This window comes from Pundamilia nyererei, unplaced genomic scaffold (genome assembly GCF_000239375.1).
Source record: "Pundamilia nyererei isolate P.nyererei 1_Seehausen unplaced genomic scaffold, PunNye1.0 scaffold00011, whole genome shotgun sequence".
Classification (NCBI taxonomy): domain Eukaryota; kingdom Metazoa; phylum Chordata; class Actinopteri; order Cichliformes; family Cichlidae; genus Pundamilia; species Pundamilia nyererei.
Window position 1 is genome coordinate 780,889 of NW_005187412.1, and position 14,763 is coordinate 795,651.

General features: G+C 40.3%; 2 protein-coding genes across 3 annotated transcripts; one reads left to right on the forward strand and one right to left on the reverse strand.

Annotated features, from left to right (window-relative positions):
- Positions 1 to 1,988: 1,988 nt before the first annotated feature.
- On the reverse strand, positions 1,989 to 4,801 carry gpalpp1 (GPALPP motifs containing 1). The gene is made up of 7 exons (XM_005724160.1): positions 4,388 to 4,801; positions 4,148 to 4,274; positions 3,988 to 4,068; positions 3,646 to 3,895; positions 3,077 to 3,241; positions 2,893 to 2,994; positions 1,989 to 2,776 (listed from the first exon to the last, which is right to left on the reverse strand). Exons 1-7 carry the CDS (start codon positions 4,470 to 4,472, stop codon positions 2,558 to 2,560), a joined length of 1,029 nt encoding a protein of 342 aa, XP_005724217.1. The 5' UTR covers positions 4,473 to 4,801; the 3' UTR covers positions 1,989 to 2,557.
- Positions 4,802 to 4,946: 145 nt separating this feature from the next.
- Positions 4,947 to 13,960, forward strand: ercc3 (excision repair cross-complementation group 3). 2 transcript variants are annotated; one of them, XM_005724161.2, is made up of 15 exons: positions 4,947 to 5,142; positions 5,463 to 5,662; positions 5,792 to 6,028; positions 6,139 to 6,188; positions 6,274 to 6,409; positions 6,552 to 6,722; positions 7,066 to 7,270; positions 7,462 to 7,776; positions 7,914 to 8,098; positions 8,639 to 8,841; positions 8,922 to 9,018; positions 9,795 to 9,912; positions 9,996 to 10,114; positions 12,786 to 12,935; positions 13,292 to 13,960. In XM_005724161.2, the coding sequence occupies exons 1-15, from the start codon at positions 5,115 to 5,117 to the stop codon at positions 13,427 to 13,429; spliced, it is 2,352 nt and encodes a 783-aa protein (XP_005724218.1). In that variant the 5' UTR covers positions 4,947 to 5,114; the 3' UTR covers positions 13,430 to 13,960. The 2 variants fall into 2 exon arrangements, with proteins under 2 accessions (XP_005724218.1, XP_013763941.1); XM_013908487.1 differs by having other exon boundaries at positions 4,962 to 5,020.
- The last annotated feature ends 803 nt before the right edge of the window (positions 13,961 to 14,763 follow it).

Below are 14,763 nucleotides of genomic sequence, written 5' to 3' on the forward strand. Positions count from 1 at the left end.
GCAAGAAAAGCAAGAGAAAACACTTGTATAGTGAGTTGCATGTGAACCTGGTTAGTAAGGAAAGAGAAAGAATAGACTTGTACTGATTGTCTAGACAGAGCACTTGAGCTGGAAAGGATGTACAGCAGGTTAGGATGGTAAAGGGTAGAGATCGAAATAAGATGGATATGTATTAGCAAGTGAAGGGAGTGTGCTGAGAAAATGAAATGAGTCTTTTGAGGAGCTCATCAATTAAGAAAATCAGAGAAAGAGTATGTAAGTAAGATAATTAGTGAATCAGGAAGTGCAGATGATTAATAAGGAGAAAGCGAGGGCAGCTATGAAGAGGATGAAGAGTGGAAAGGTGTTTGGTCCTAACGCCAAACCTGTGGTGCTGCAGAGAGGACAGTGGCCATCCTAACTGTTTAACATGATCAGATGCACTGTTTGCTTCGGGAGTTGATGATGGACAAATAAAGAGAAGGTCAGAATGAGCTGTGCTGTGTCTTTGTAGATCTAGAGGAAGCATGTGATAGGGTGTGGCAGCCTTGATCCTTGGTGGCTCCATGGTTCCTCCATGGAGCATCCTAACCAATTTCTGCTCACATGAGTGTGACAGTTTTCTTCCAAACCTTGGCACCATGGTTACATATCTGAAAAAAAGGCCATTACACACCTAACGCAGTGCAAAGAGACAACATAAAATTCCTCATGTTTTCTGATGTGGTCCTGATGTTTCTAAACAAGAAAAGGGAGAAACTGAGATTGTTGGTTCGTCTAGTTTTCATGAAAAGGCAGCAGCAGGGAGATTTTCATGGTTTGATCCAGAAGTTGACGCTGCATCACAACTGCTTTCTTATTTCAGGATGTCAATGAGGAAGTTTGAGCTAATGTTGGCAGAGTTGGGTCCACATCAGAGAAGGCAGTGAAATAATTTCAGAGATCCGATTGACACCGAGCAGCCTCTAGCTGTGTGCCTTTTGAACTGATGATCTTGGAATCTGTAGGTATTTAGAAACGGTTCCTACTTGTGTAAATCTACAATTATCCTCTTTGGAGCCTGACAGAGTTCCTTGTCAATCAGTCAATCACGATCACTAATAAGAAGTTAATAGGAACCTGTCAAGTTAAATGAAACTGTAGAACCGTCAGTATCACTTATTAGGTTTTAAGTGAGTCAATCTATACGTTTGAGCCTGTATGTTTATTGTTTCATTGCCCCAACTTAAAGCCATAGGCACTGACCAGACTCTTTTAAATGAATGTGCAGCAGTGTTTAAGTGCAAAATGGAAACACTGTAGTAATACACAAATGGCTTAACCTGGCTAAGAAGTCAAACAAATCCTGTTTTCATGCTTTTTGAACTTTAATGCTGGATCACGCTCAACTTAGCAGTGACGTCACTCTCAGCTCAGACATCTGAAGCAAATTGAAAGCAACATTAGCCTTAGCTGGTTAAATTAGTCGTTCTCCTTACATCCAATTACCTAATGTTATTACAGAGAGTGTATATGTACTTTAATGAGCCACACGCCTGCATTCTGCTTTAAATATTTTAAAATGATGACTGGGATCTCGATCAATGCTACCGCCAAACGCATGCATAAATGCAATATGCATATATAGCGACTCTGAAGAGCCCCAATTTTTACAACCATTACTACGGCGTAGGACTTAAATGCTGGTTACTAAAAATAGGTGTGTTAATAAAGAAACACAACATGCCAAGAAAGTGTTTTTGTAAAAGTTTGGAGTTTATAAAAGTTTAATATACAGTTTAAAGTTGCAATAGCAGTACAACACATTTTATAGGAGTTTCAGAAAAAGCTTAAAAGGAATCAATCACAGATGTAGAGTGCGTTAATGTAAAGATTTGAGCCTTTTATATCTAGATGCCAAAATGGCAGTTTGGTTTAAAATGTTCACTTTTTGCATTTAGAACAAACAAAAGCAAAAACAGAAAAATATTTAAGGAGCCAAAAAAATGAAGTACTTTGAATCGAGAAAGTATTTTTCTCTCTTTAATAGGTAGTCCATAACAGACTGAAGATATTTGTATAATGGCATTAAATAAAACATTATCTAACCCAGTATTATACTGCACTATCCCCCATTTTAATTAAAACCACACATAAACACTTAGGCTAAACTGTTTCTCATCTCTCCTTTACCATCCCTAAGTACAAAGTCTGAGTTTTACACAAAATTTCAGCACACCAAAACTGAAAATGACATTCAATCTGACACCATTCATAGCAACTAAATTTACCAAGAGACATGTGATTGATCTGGATGTTACCTGTACAAACACGGTCCAATCTAAAAATATAAGCTGACGTTCTGCAGGAAGAACATTTGAATTGTTTTCATTTATTCTATAACTCTAAAAGCTCAAATAGCTGCTGTTTCATAACAGATTGAATGACTATAAAACATCTGTTATAACAATGGCGTCCTGTCATTTACACAAACTATTGTGTGTTAAACTCCAGTTTCATAGACCAACAAAGCTTAGACCATACTCTATGAAGTCTAAAGGAAAATGTGTTTTTACACATTTTTGACATTTTCGGTGTGTTAGAGGAACATGCGCTCCTTGCTGTGGGAGAACCGTGTGTTCAGTTCCTGAGACTTCTTCAGCAGCCGCTTCTTCTGCGCTTCATCAAAGCGGTTCACTTGCAGGTCTGCGTCACGATCGAATGGTCTCCTCTCGACTGGCTGGTCAGCTTTCTCCTTCGCCTTCTCCTTCATCTTCTTTGTGTGAAGGCTCATCAGAGACTCCGCACGTTTAGAATCCTAATAATTAGTGACATGTACAGAAATTTTAGTCCTGAACTCAATGTGAACAAAAATGCATACTCTGCTAAACGGGAACATTTAAGAGATGTGAAAAATAAAGTACAACCACTTACATTATACTTGGACACTTTCTCTGCCATTTCCAAGTCTTTGTGAGAAACATGTGGGACACTGTCTTTCTCTGCTTCACCCTTCTTCTTTCCCTCAAGACGTTCCTATTGGTAAAGGCCAACAGACGAATGAGATAGAGGCAAAAATATGTAACAAATAAAAAGTAAACCTGTTTTCATTAAATACCCTGGCTTTGCGCTCCCTGTCTGCTGGTGTATCCGTCCAAATTGAGCGGTCAGCATTTTCAGGACCAGACCTTTTCTTAAAAGTTCGAGCCCCCAAGCCAATATGCTGCAGTTCTGGCGGGAGCTCAGTCATCCATGTTTCTCTGTTCAGCACCTCAGGAGCATCCTGTTGACATGCACACACAAAGAAAAAAAAACCAAAAACGTTAAAACTTTAAAATGGTGATCAGAGAAAGAAGAAATCCTAACACCTTAAAATACGGTTAGTCTTTCTGTCACTTTTTATGCATGGATTAAGCTGATTGAACCGTACAGTGTATAGCAGGGGTGTCAAACTCCAGGCCTCGAGGGCCGCTGTCCTGCAGGTTTTAGATCTCACCCAAGGTCAACACACCTGAATCAAATGATTAGTTCATTAACAGGCTTCTGGAGAACTTCAAGACATGTTGAAGAGGTAATTTAGCCATTTAAATCAGCTGTCTTGGATCAAGGACACATCTAAAACCTGGAGGACATTCGAGGCCTGGAGTTCGACACCTGTGGTGTATAGTGTCTGGGATTAGGGCTTACGTCTCCTGTCAGCTTCTCTTTCATCCTTTGTGCTCTACGCTCAATGTCCTGAGCCATAGTGTCCTGAATTGGCCCATTGGCTGGCATTGGTCCAATTGCATCCTCATCTTCTCCTTCGCTGCTGGAGGGTTCGGCTTGGTAGCCTGGAGGCAAGGCAGGCCCTGGACAACTGTCTGGATCTTCACCATCATTGTCTTCATGTTGTGCTCTGCGAAACCCAGGAGGTAGAGCTGGTCCCAGCACAGGCGGCCTGAGAGAACAAAGTAAAGTTACAGTTTTCATGATGATCCTCAGCTTATTGATTCCACTCCGTTTTTTTCTTTATAGGATAAATTTGCTCACACATCTGGTGAACTCGGACGTTTCTTAAATCCTGGCGGCAGAGCTGGTCCAAAGAAACCATCATCGTCTTCTGTGCTCACCCTGTTCAGAAGACATATGTCAGTGTTTTGTTTATCGAGACATTTCCTGTATTTTAGCTGTAATTCAGCAGGGAACCCACTTTGCGGCTCTTTCTTCACCGGCGTGTCCTGTTTTGACTCTTTTCACCGCTACCTCCTGCTCACTCTCATCAGAGGAGCTCGACGGTTCTCCCCGTTTGTAACCGGGCGGCAAAGCAGGGCCAACCACTGCAGAGTTTGAAGAAGAAAACTGAAGACCGCAATAAAAAAAACAATCGGACAAAAGCACTACGAATGCAAGAGTCAAAGTAAACGAGTGGTAAACATATAGTTTCACTTACATTCGTCTTCATAATCATAGTCTTCAGGGCTCTCCTTTCTAAACGTCGGCGGTAAAGCGGGTCCAATTTGTTTATCAGACGACATATTCAACTCTGGGTAATAAATCAGTCACGTAGCTGCAGCAATTTCTGGTTAAATCAGACAGATACCTTCCAACAGATTGAGGAAACCCGTAGGAATCAGATTGACCTTTGACCGAGGAAGTAAACACGGAGTGGCTAGCTTCTTTTTAAAAAAAAATTAATTAATTAATAATTTATTGGTATCAACCTAGAGGACATAAATCAGAAATACATGAACGTTTCTGTCATTTATTCGACATGAAAAACTTTTCTAGATTGTTTTTGATTGTGTCGTTCAATACTGAGTCAACATTGTGTTTTTTGTGTAACATCCCTGCAAACAAAACAAAATAAAACAAAAAACACACACAAACACAGAAAAAGAGACATCAAGAAATCTCAGAACACATATTAAAAAATCTTTCATATCATCTAAAAACAGTTAATTTCTCAAGTTGTTTTTTTAACTGTACGAAGAGGATACGAAGAGGATTTTATTTTGACATTTCAAACCGGAAGTGTTTTCTGCAGGAGTTTTGACGCGCAACACCAGCAGCCTGACCCACACCGGTCAGTTTGTCTTAGAAATTTCGGGAGGATATTTGGTTGTTATGCAGTCATATTGGGCTTAGTTTGAGCTATTACCCATTTAAAAGCGGTTAAAATGGGTAAAAAGGACAAAGGAGACCGGGGTACGTTGCTAATCCTGTGTTTTGACCTATATAATTAGCCATTAAGCTAGCTAACTAAGTGATAAGAAGCATTGTACTTTTCTTCTTGGACTCTGAACATTTCCAGTAATTATTCTGTGCTTTTGTAAAGGTTAACAGTTCCAGATAAAGACCATTAGATCAAGGATGTAGAAGCTAGGACATTAGCACGTCTGCATCACACTTTCTGCCTCAGTTCTCATATCGTTACATTCATCCCTGTTTCAGCCTGATCGTTTGTGAACCTTTTTTTTATGCCTATGAATAGTTGCATACTCATGTTTGTATCCTTTGTGAATCAGAAAAAAAGTCCAAGAAGCGTTTCTATGAGGAAGAAGATGATGAAGAAGAGGCGGTGGGGAGCGAGTCTCAAGAGGCCATACCTGCTGCTGCAGGAAAACAAGTGGACGAGTCTAGTACAAAACTAGATGAATATGGAGCCAAAGATTACCGTGCTCAGATGCTGTTAAAAAATGATCACTCCTCACGTCCACTCTGGGTGGTAAGATGTGCTTGGGTTGTTGATTTCCTCACTTAAATTTAAAAAGCTTTGGTGTCCTTCCACTTTTATGTGGGAGATGTATGTACTTCTCTCTTATGTTGTTTTTTCTGTTTCCTTTCTCTCCTGCAGGCTCCAGATGGACACATCTTTCTGGAAGCTTTTTCTCCAGTGTATAAATATGCCCAGGATTTCTTGGTGGCCATTGCAGAGCCAGTATGCAGACCTAACCATATCCATGAGTACAAGCTAACTGCCTACTCCTTATATGCAGCTGTCAGTGTGGGGCTCCAGACCTCTGATATTGTGGAGTATCTGCAGAAGCTCAGCAAGACATCTGTACCTGATGGAATCGTGCAATTCATAAAGGTCTTACTGGGAGTATTTGGTGTTTTGAGGAATACTGCCAAAGACTGAACATTGCTGAAAGCACTGTTTTTTGTCGTGATATGCAAATCTGATCTCTCTCTTCTTCTCAGCTCTGCACAGTGAGCTACGGCAAAGTCAAGCTGGTGCTCAAGCACAATAGGTAATTTTAAAAATGGTTTCTTCACGCTTTGCATCAGTAGCACTCTTAGCACTTTTCATAAACTCCGATTACAATCCATGCTCAGGTATTTTGTTGAGAGTGCCTTCCCTGATGTGATCCAGCGACTTCTGCAAGACAATGTGATCCGTGAATGTCGTCTCCGCGCTGCAGATGGAACAGATGCTGAGCTTATTACTGAAGTCATCCACAGCAAGTCAGCGGTGTGCAAATGAACATTTTTTAAGCTCAAACTAATGTGTAAAATAGCACTAATAAAAAAGACTGTTCTTTTATATTCATATGTTTAATAAAGAAAAGTTTCTCTGATCAATCACATATTTAAATAGTTCCTCTTTCTGACAGATTTCTAAGTCTGTTCAAGAAAAAGAAGGCACTTCCAGCTCACAGCAGCCCAGTGATGGGGAAACCTCAACCCAGCAGGTCCCTGAGGACATCTTCAGCTACTATGAGCAGATGGATAAAGAAGAAGAGGAGGAAGAGGAGACTCAGACTGTGTCCTTTGAAATTCGCCAGGTGCATACCTGATTATTTTTTTCCCCCTGTAACGCTGCCACATACTTAATATTATTGCCGGCCCATATTTAAAGCTTTTAAACATACAGATTTAAACGTATTTTCTTGCAACAGTGTTGGTGTTTAAATTTTTGCTATTGGTCCCCAAATCATCAGAAGTAAGTCAATTATTAGGTTATAAAACTGGGTGAAGTTTGGGAACTGCTTTTCCCTTGATCAATAAAAGCTTATGTTTCATGACTTCATTTTAACAAAGTATGATCATTTCTTTAAAAAGCCAATGAAAAATTTTAAATCCCCACACTAAACTCTACTCTGTTCTTTTTTTTTTATTGTGGTGCAGGAGATGATTGAAGAGCTGCAGAAGCGTTGTATTCAGCTGGAGTACCCCCTCCTGGCAGAGTACGACTTCCGCAATGACACAGTCAACCCCGACATCAACATAGACCTTAAGCCCACGGCTGTGTTGAGGCCCTATCAGGAAAAGAGTCTACGCAAAATGTTTGGAAACGGTCGCGCCCGCTCAGGAGTCATTGTGCTGCCATGTGGTGAGACAGTGGATTTACTGTTGTCATAAAGGACAGAATGTTTAGTATAATATATATATAAAGACACAAATTTTTATTCCAGCGTTGTAGTATACTCTAAAAGACACTTGAGACTATCTTTTCATTTCATCAAACCTATGTGTAAGACACTCGTGTGTCTCAATAATGTTTATCCTGTCTTTGTTTTACAGGAGCGGGTAAATCCCTGGTCGGGGTGACAGCGGCCTGCACGGTGCGCAAACGCTGCCTGGTGCTGGGTAATTCCTCTGTATCTGTGGAGCAGTGGAAGTCCCAGTTCAAGATGTGGTCCACTATTGACGACTCTCAGATCTGCCGCTTCACTTCTGATGCGAAGGACAAGCCTATAGGTTGCTCGGTGGCCATCAGCACCTACTCCATGCTGGGTCACACCACCAAGCGCTCCTGGGAAGCTGAAAGGGTCATGGAGTGGATGCGGAGCCAAGAGTGGGGTCTCATCATACTGGATGAAGTTCACACTATCCCTGGTGAGTTGTTTTTGGTTTTTGTGTTATCCTAAATATATCCGTATATTTATAAGTATTTCTTTTACATGCAGTAAACCAGACAGAATATTTTGGCGCGATTAGTCTCCATCCTAACTTAAAACTTTCTTTGCCTGTAGCAAGGATGTTTCGTCGTGTCCTGACTATAGTCCAGGCCCACTGCAAACTTGGCCTCACTGCCACATTGGTCAGAGAGGATGATAAGATTGTGGACCTCAATTTCCTAATTGGACCAAAGCTATATGAGGCCAACTGGATGGAACTGCAGAACAATGGCTACATTGCTAAAGTCCAGTGTGCAGAGGTGAGTCTTGCAGTATAACAGTAGAAATAAGATATTAGATTATAAAATAGATTTAATAAATAAGCAGCTTTTTTTTTTCTGCATTCACTTTATAGATGAATCCGTAATGCGATATTATGGACATATACATTGTGGTTCTGGTCTAGAACTGGCCGATGTAATTCAAAATTAATTTTAATTGTCATTATGTAACTGATAAAGCAAAAAAATCTAAAGTAATTAATAAATCATTTCATCATACAAACTAATAAAACTATTTTTTCTGGTAAAGTTCAATTTAAGATGGTAACAATTGTGTCTTTTTCGTATTTAATTATATTGCAACTTTATGATGTGCTCAAGATGTGCAAATTTGCACATCTATTCCCCCGCACATTGATTGATGTTAGTTGTCACTGTTGATTATGATGTCACTTGTCAAGTTCAAAACTAAATGTGTTAGGGCAGCTTCAAATGTAAAAGCAAAGCCTTTTAACTGTATTCATATTACAGTATGCTTTGAGTATCATCATCAGTGTGACTGGCATGCCTGTTCTTCAGGTGTGGTGCCCGATGTCTCCGGAGTTTTACAGAGAGTACGTTGCCATTAAGACAAAGAAGCGGATCCTGCTTTACACGATGAACCCCAATAAGTTCCGTGCGTGTCAGTTTCTCATTCGCTTCCACGAGCGACGGAATGACAAAATCATTGTGTTTGCTGATAACGTGTTTGCCTTGAAAGAATATGCCATTCGTCTCAACAAGTAAGTTACTGACAAAAAGAGAAGCTCCTTCTGTGTTTCAGGTTGCAATTGTTTTAACAAATTTTCACTTTCTCCCCAAGGCCTTACATCTATGGTCCGACCTCTCAGGGGGAGCGAATGCAGATTTTACAGAACTTCAAACACAACCCCAAGATCAACACCATTTTCATCTCAAAGGTAAACCAGTCGGTCTACAGGGCTGTGTAAAAGCATTTGCCCCCTTACTGGTTTCTTACATGTTTCAGATTATCAAGCAAATTTTAATATCAGATAAAAGTTACTTGAGTAAATACAAAATGCAGTTTTTGAGTTAAGATTTCGTTTATTAAAGGAAGGAAAGCTGTCTTACTTTTTTACACAGGGCAAGGTAATTACCCTCTAAACCTAATAACTGGTTTTGCCACCCTTGGCACCAAAAATTGCAATTAAGCATTTACGATAACTGGCAACGAATATTTCACATGGAGGATTTTGTCCCACAGAATTGTTTTAATTCAGTCACACTGGAGGGCTTTTGAGTATGAATGCCTGTTTAAGGTCTTGCCAAAGCATCTCAATAGGATTTCAGTTAGGATTTTGACTAGGCCACTTTAAAATCTTCATTCTGCTTTTTTTTTTTTTTTGACCCACTCAGAGGTGGACCTGCTGGTGTGTTTGGAATTATTGTCCTACTGCATAAGCCAAGTGTGCTTGAGCTTCAAAATTAGTAAATCGGTTTTTCAAAACATTTTGCCAATTTTTAAAACCAATCGTATAAACATTTGGAAGCTTGGGTAATGGTAATTACCTGAGGAAGGCAATAATCAGTAATCTTCTCTCCATACGATATGTAAGAACAATAGCTACAAAAAGTATTTTGACACATAATTCACATTTGCCTTTTATTACACAGTAAATGCATGCTGGTACTGTGACAGCGTGGTGAAATTGCACGTTTGCGAATTCTTCTGCAGGTTGGAGACACTTCGTTTGACTTGCCAGAAGCAAATGTGCTGATCCAGATCTCGTCCCACGGTGGATCACGCAGACAGGAGGCCCAGAGGCTTGGGAGAGTCTTAAGAGCCAAAAAAGGTCTGTTTGCTTATCTAACCATTTTGTCTTCTGGTGTCTGTGAGCAAAATCGCTTATTTCAATGTCCCTGTCTGCCGTTTTAGGAATGGTGGCAGAAGAGTACAATGCATACTTCTATTCACTGGTGTCCCAGGATACCCAGGAAATGGCTTACTCCACCAAGAGGCAGAGGTTTCTCGTGGACCAGGGATACAGCTTTAAGGTGTGCTGTTAACTTCTTAACACGGTCTCATATGATTTGTGCATAATTAATTATAACCATGGTCATAGTGCACATTTCTTTCATGAAGGTCATGACCCATTCCTGTTGAAGTTTACTGTTATAGCTTGAAGGATAGTTTACAGCGAGGATGAGCGCTCACAGCGGGTAAATGTTTATGCCACTTAACCTTTAAAAACCCAATTCCTGAATCTAGTGAGTCCAACTGTTTCTGAAATATATTAAGCCTTGACTTTTATTTCCATATCCTGATATCAATTTGAATTCTTTGACCAAGATTAGTCAAAACTACAGCTCTCACGAATAAGTAGTTAAGTGTTTAAATCCCTGTAATTTGATTTTACCCGTCTCACTGAAAGACTTAACCTGCTAAAACCTTCTTCAGTGATCACTCTTCTCTATCCTCTTAAGCCACGGCCACGGCCTTCAAAGACCTGGGGCTTATGGGGAACGGCATTCATAAATGGCTGCTAAAAAATAAATAAATATTGAATGAATCATGATGTCTTCTAAAAAGCTGCTATGCCTAACAAAACATAGGAAAGCCACCCGATTGATTGCGAGAGGGTCCATTAGGGTACGTCCATCCCTGTCTCTTGAACATCTCAAAGAATTTTGTGGTTAACATAATTTGTGTGGCGTCAGAAAACACATTTGCTAAACATTTCATGGATTCTATTTTGACCATTTTAACAAACTTCAGCACAAATATCCTCTTATCCAACCATTTTCTCCTGCTTATCCAGTTTAAGGAGACAAAATCATGATATCATGGTCTAGTCTGAACAAAAATGGATGTAAACTGTTATCTGACTGAATATTGCAAAGTGGAAATTCTCATTTGAGTATTGTACAGTTAAACTTATATGAATGAAGACTTTTGACTTATGGAACAAAATCTGAATGTCCCAGTTTCATTTTGTTTTGTCATAGAAGAATTTTTAAAGAATTTGGTTTCATTGTTTCCCGTCTGTCTGGTGGCATGTGTTGTGAGAAGAATTCCAAGACACACACTGAAAATCAAGACCTTTAAGCAATTCTGGCAGTAGTCAAGCGTAGGTTTGTTTACATCAGGGGTGGGCAACTCCAGGCCTCGAGGGCTGGTGTCCCTGCAGGTTTTAGATGTGTCTTTGAACCAACACAGCTGATTTAAATGGCTAAATTAGCTCATCAACATGTCTTGAAATTCTCCAGAGGCCTGGTAACGAACTAATCATGTGATTCAGGTGTGATGACCCAAGGTGAGATCTAAAACCTGCAGGACACCGGCCCTCGAGACCTGGAATTGCCCAACCCTGGTTTACATGGACAAAACAAAGATAGAACAAGAGAAAAGACTACTTCTCTGACTTCAGAGGCACATTCATTGAATTGTATTTGAATAACAAAGTGCCTGCAAAGTCTTACAGCAGCTGAAAGGTTCACAGTAAAGTGGAAAATCAGTCCCTTAACTGTTATCACTAGTGATGGGCAGATGAAGCTTCATGAAGCACTGAAGCTTTTCATCCAATTGGTTAACCCTAGTGCAAAGCGTCTTGAAGCTTCATTTGCTCTAGTAGGACATCGACTGGACGTAAAAATATGAGAGGTGAGGTGTGGTTGTGCTTTTGTAACGTTGAGGTATGGACAGCTACAGACTGAGGCCTGTTCACATTTTATTCAGTAAAAACTAAATTTTCACTGCTTTTATGACCTTTTTAGTGGGGAGAACATAGCTAGGATTGAATGATTTAACAAATCTTTTAAATCCTTTGTCCTCCACAATGCTAAATGGCTGGGAGTCCTCGATCACCATGCTAACCAGGTCTTCATCTATTTGAGATTGTTCTCCTGAGGAAAGACAATAAAGACAAAGCACAAATATAAATATCACACACGTACAACTTATTACAGTTGTATAATATTGTTAAATCATTTAGTAACATTACTGCATGCTATAGTATCATTGCATTTGATGGCTCACCTGGTCTTGCTCCACAATCGGTGTTCCCCTTATTCTCATGCAAAGCTCTGTAGTGCCTAAGCATGGATGAGGTGTTGTTGTTATATCCCAGCTCCCTGGCACATAGCAAACACTTCACCTTGAACAAAAGTAAAGACAGCTTAACATAAATTGTATTGCACCATCAGTATTATGAAAATACATCTTCTGTAGAAATTTGCATACCGGTACCTTGTTGGGAGGAATAAGATCAAAATGTTCCCACACAGGGGAGGACATCCTCCTCTTCTTAGCTGGCTCCATTCTCTCCTGACTTTCTCTCCTAAACCTCCAAACTCTCACTAACCGCAACTCTCCATCAAACACCCACATTTTGAATGAAGTCTGAGGAGTTTATATCTCTGCCATAGTTCGCGGCAAAGTTCGAACCACTTCCTGAACCAGTCACGTGGTACAGCCGGGCAGCGAGGCTTCGGACGTCATCATTTTCAGCTCCTCCCATAAACGAAATAAGCCTCGTTACGCGCATCGCGGAAACGCCCCCTCCATTACTCGACACAAGCTTTGAAGCCTCGATACAGAACGTCTCATCACTAGTTATCACACCCTCCCACCTGTGTTAATGATGTTTATTTCATTCATGACACACCTTTCAGTCTTCTTCATGTGCGAATAGGATTTCTAAGTGGTGCTCTTCCTCCTCTGTGACAGGTAATCACAAAGCTGGCAGGTATGGAGGAAGAGGACTTGATGTTCTCCACCAGAGATGAGCAACAGCAGCTGCTTCAGAAGGTCCTCGCTGCTTCTGACATAGATGCCGAGGAGGAGGTGGTGGCAGGGGAGGTGGGCGCACGACCTCAGGTGAGGAATTTCACCAGCTGTTAAGACATTTGTAGAGAAAGGATGTTTGGAGGGTCAACAAAATATTGACACTGCAGAGTCTCTTTGAAATCACTCCTTATGGGCCTACCAAATGAAGGTTAATGAAAGTTCACCACCCCCTCTTCCCTACACAAATATTGTTGTATTGCTGTAATGCTCACCGATTTGCTGTACAATAATATCTTTGTCATTATTGTTATTATTATTATTATTATTATTATTATTTTTTGCACTATGTCATGAGTTACTCTGTGCTCCCCACCCCTGCTGTTGGTAACTTGCGTATGTTGTACATTTCATTACTCTCACTTCTTCTTTCTCTGTTTCCTGATCAGTTCTCAAGGCGAACCGGCACCATGAGCTCCATGTCCGGAGCAGATGACACCATCTACATGGAATATCAGAGCAGAAGCAGCAAAGCCCTTGCAGCGGGCAAAAGCGTTCATCCACTGTTCAAGCGCTTCAGAAAGTAGATCTACGTGCTTGACACCTTGATACCTAAAAACGTTCTGTGCTGTAATGGGCAGTAAGACAAAACTGGGGCATTGAAGTATGCATTAAAGAGCAGGTTTGAAGCCCAGCTGAACTCCATCGCGTCTGAATGGAGCAATGATCGAGGATAATCTGTCACTAAGTGGTAAAGCTTTTCGATGTCTGTAAATTCCATGAGAGTGGTTGGCTACTTGCATATGATATATAAATCACATTAGCTTTGTAAGCAGCAAAAGATCAGCTCTTAGTCTTTTGGCATCTAAATGAATAAACCATCTTATTTACTGTTGGATAACACAGGTTATCTAATGGTAAAAAATTAGACTAATGCTGCTTTGACCTGCATGAGGACACGTTTGTTATTTTGTAGCTAATTCTCATATGCTGGTTAACAGCATAGCTTTTTGTAAAGTTGACCAGAATGTGTATAAAGCTGCTCCTGAGAGCCAACCACACAGATATGTTTTATGTCAGTTCATTCTGTAAAATGTTATTAAATATGTTTTGTAAAATGAATATTTTTGGACTTTTATTCTCCTTAGACTAGCAGTAATATACACAGCAGACAACAGACAAAGTCTCAAAGTCACAAAACGAAGCAGGACAATAAATCTAAAGAAATCTAGTGAATACTCTTCTGGCAGCAATTAAAGGTCACGATAGCACCCACTTGCTACAGAAGACGTTATTTAATCGGACTAACTCATGATTGTGTAGCAATGTCCCCATGATTTCTTCTGAGAATGAATAAAGGGAATAAAAAAAACTCCATTTGGATAAAAGCCAGGCGTGGAGAGGAGGGGGATAATTCTTTCTTTGTTGGTGACTTGAAGATATTCCAAAAAGAACATCTAGAGCCTGATGCCTTGTCTAAGCTGCAAAAGGAGCGACTGTGGGAAAATATCCACCTCTGCCCACCCAACCTCTGCTGGAGCACAGGACACGTGTGCCTTGAATGGCTGTGTTTTTGGCATGGTCTTAATCGCTGTTTTGTGACCTCCGCTGACCCAAGGCTTATTGGCTTGGAGAGAGTGAAAAGTAATTAGATAAATTGGAATCCACGTGTCTCTTGAGAAAACTGAGGATGGGCCATCTGACTGTTGTACATTAATCACACACATAGATAACATCAAGATACTAAGCCTACAGATTTATGTCCTTCATTCTGAAACTCGCGCGATTGCTGGGACAGTCTGCATTAATAAGTGTTGCTCCTAAGTTTTTAAACATTTAAATTTTCTGAGAACTAATCAAATGTTTCCATTTGCTCAAATGCCACCTGGCACTCATATACCAGTTGTGTTCTCTGTAAGGT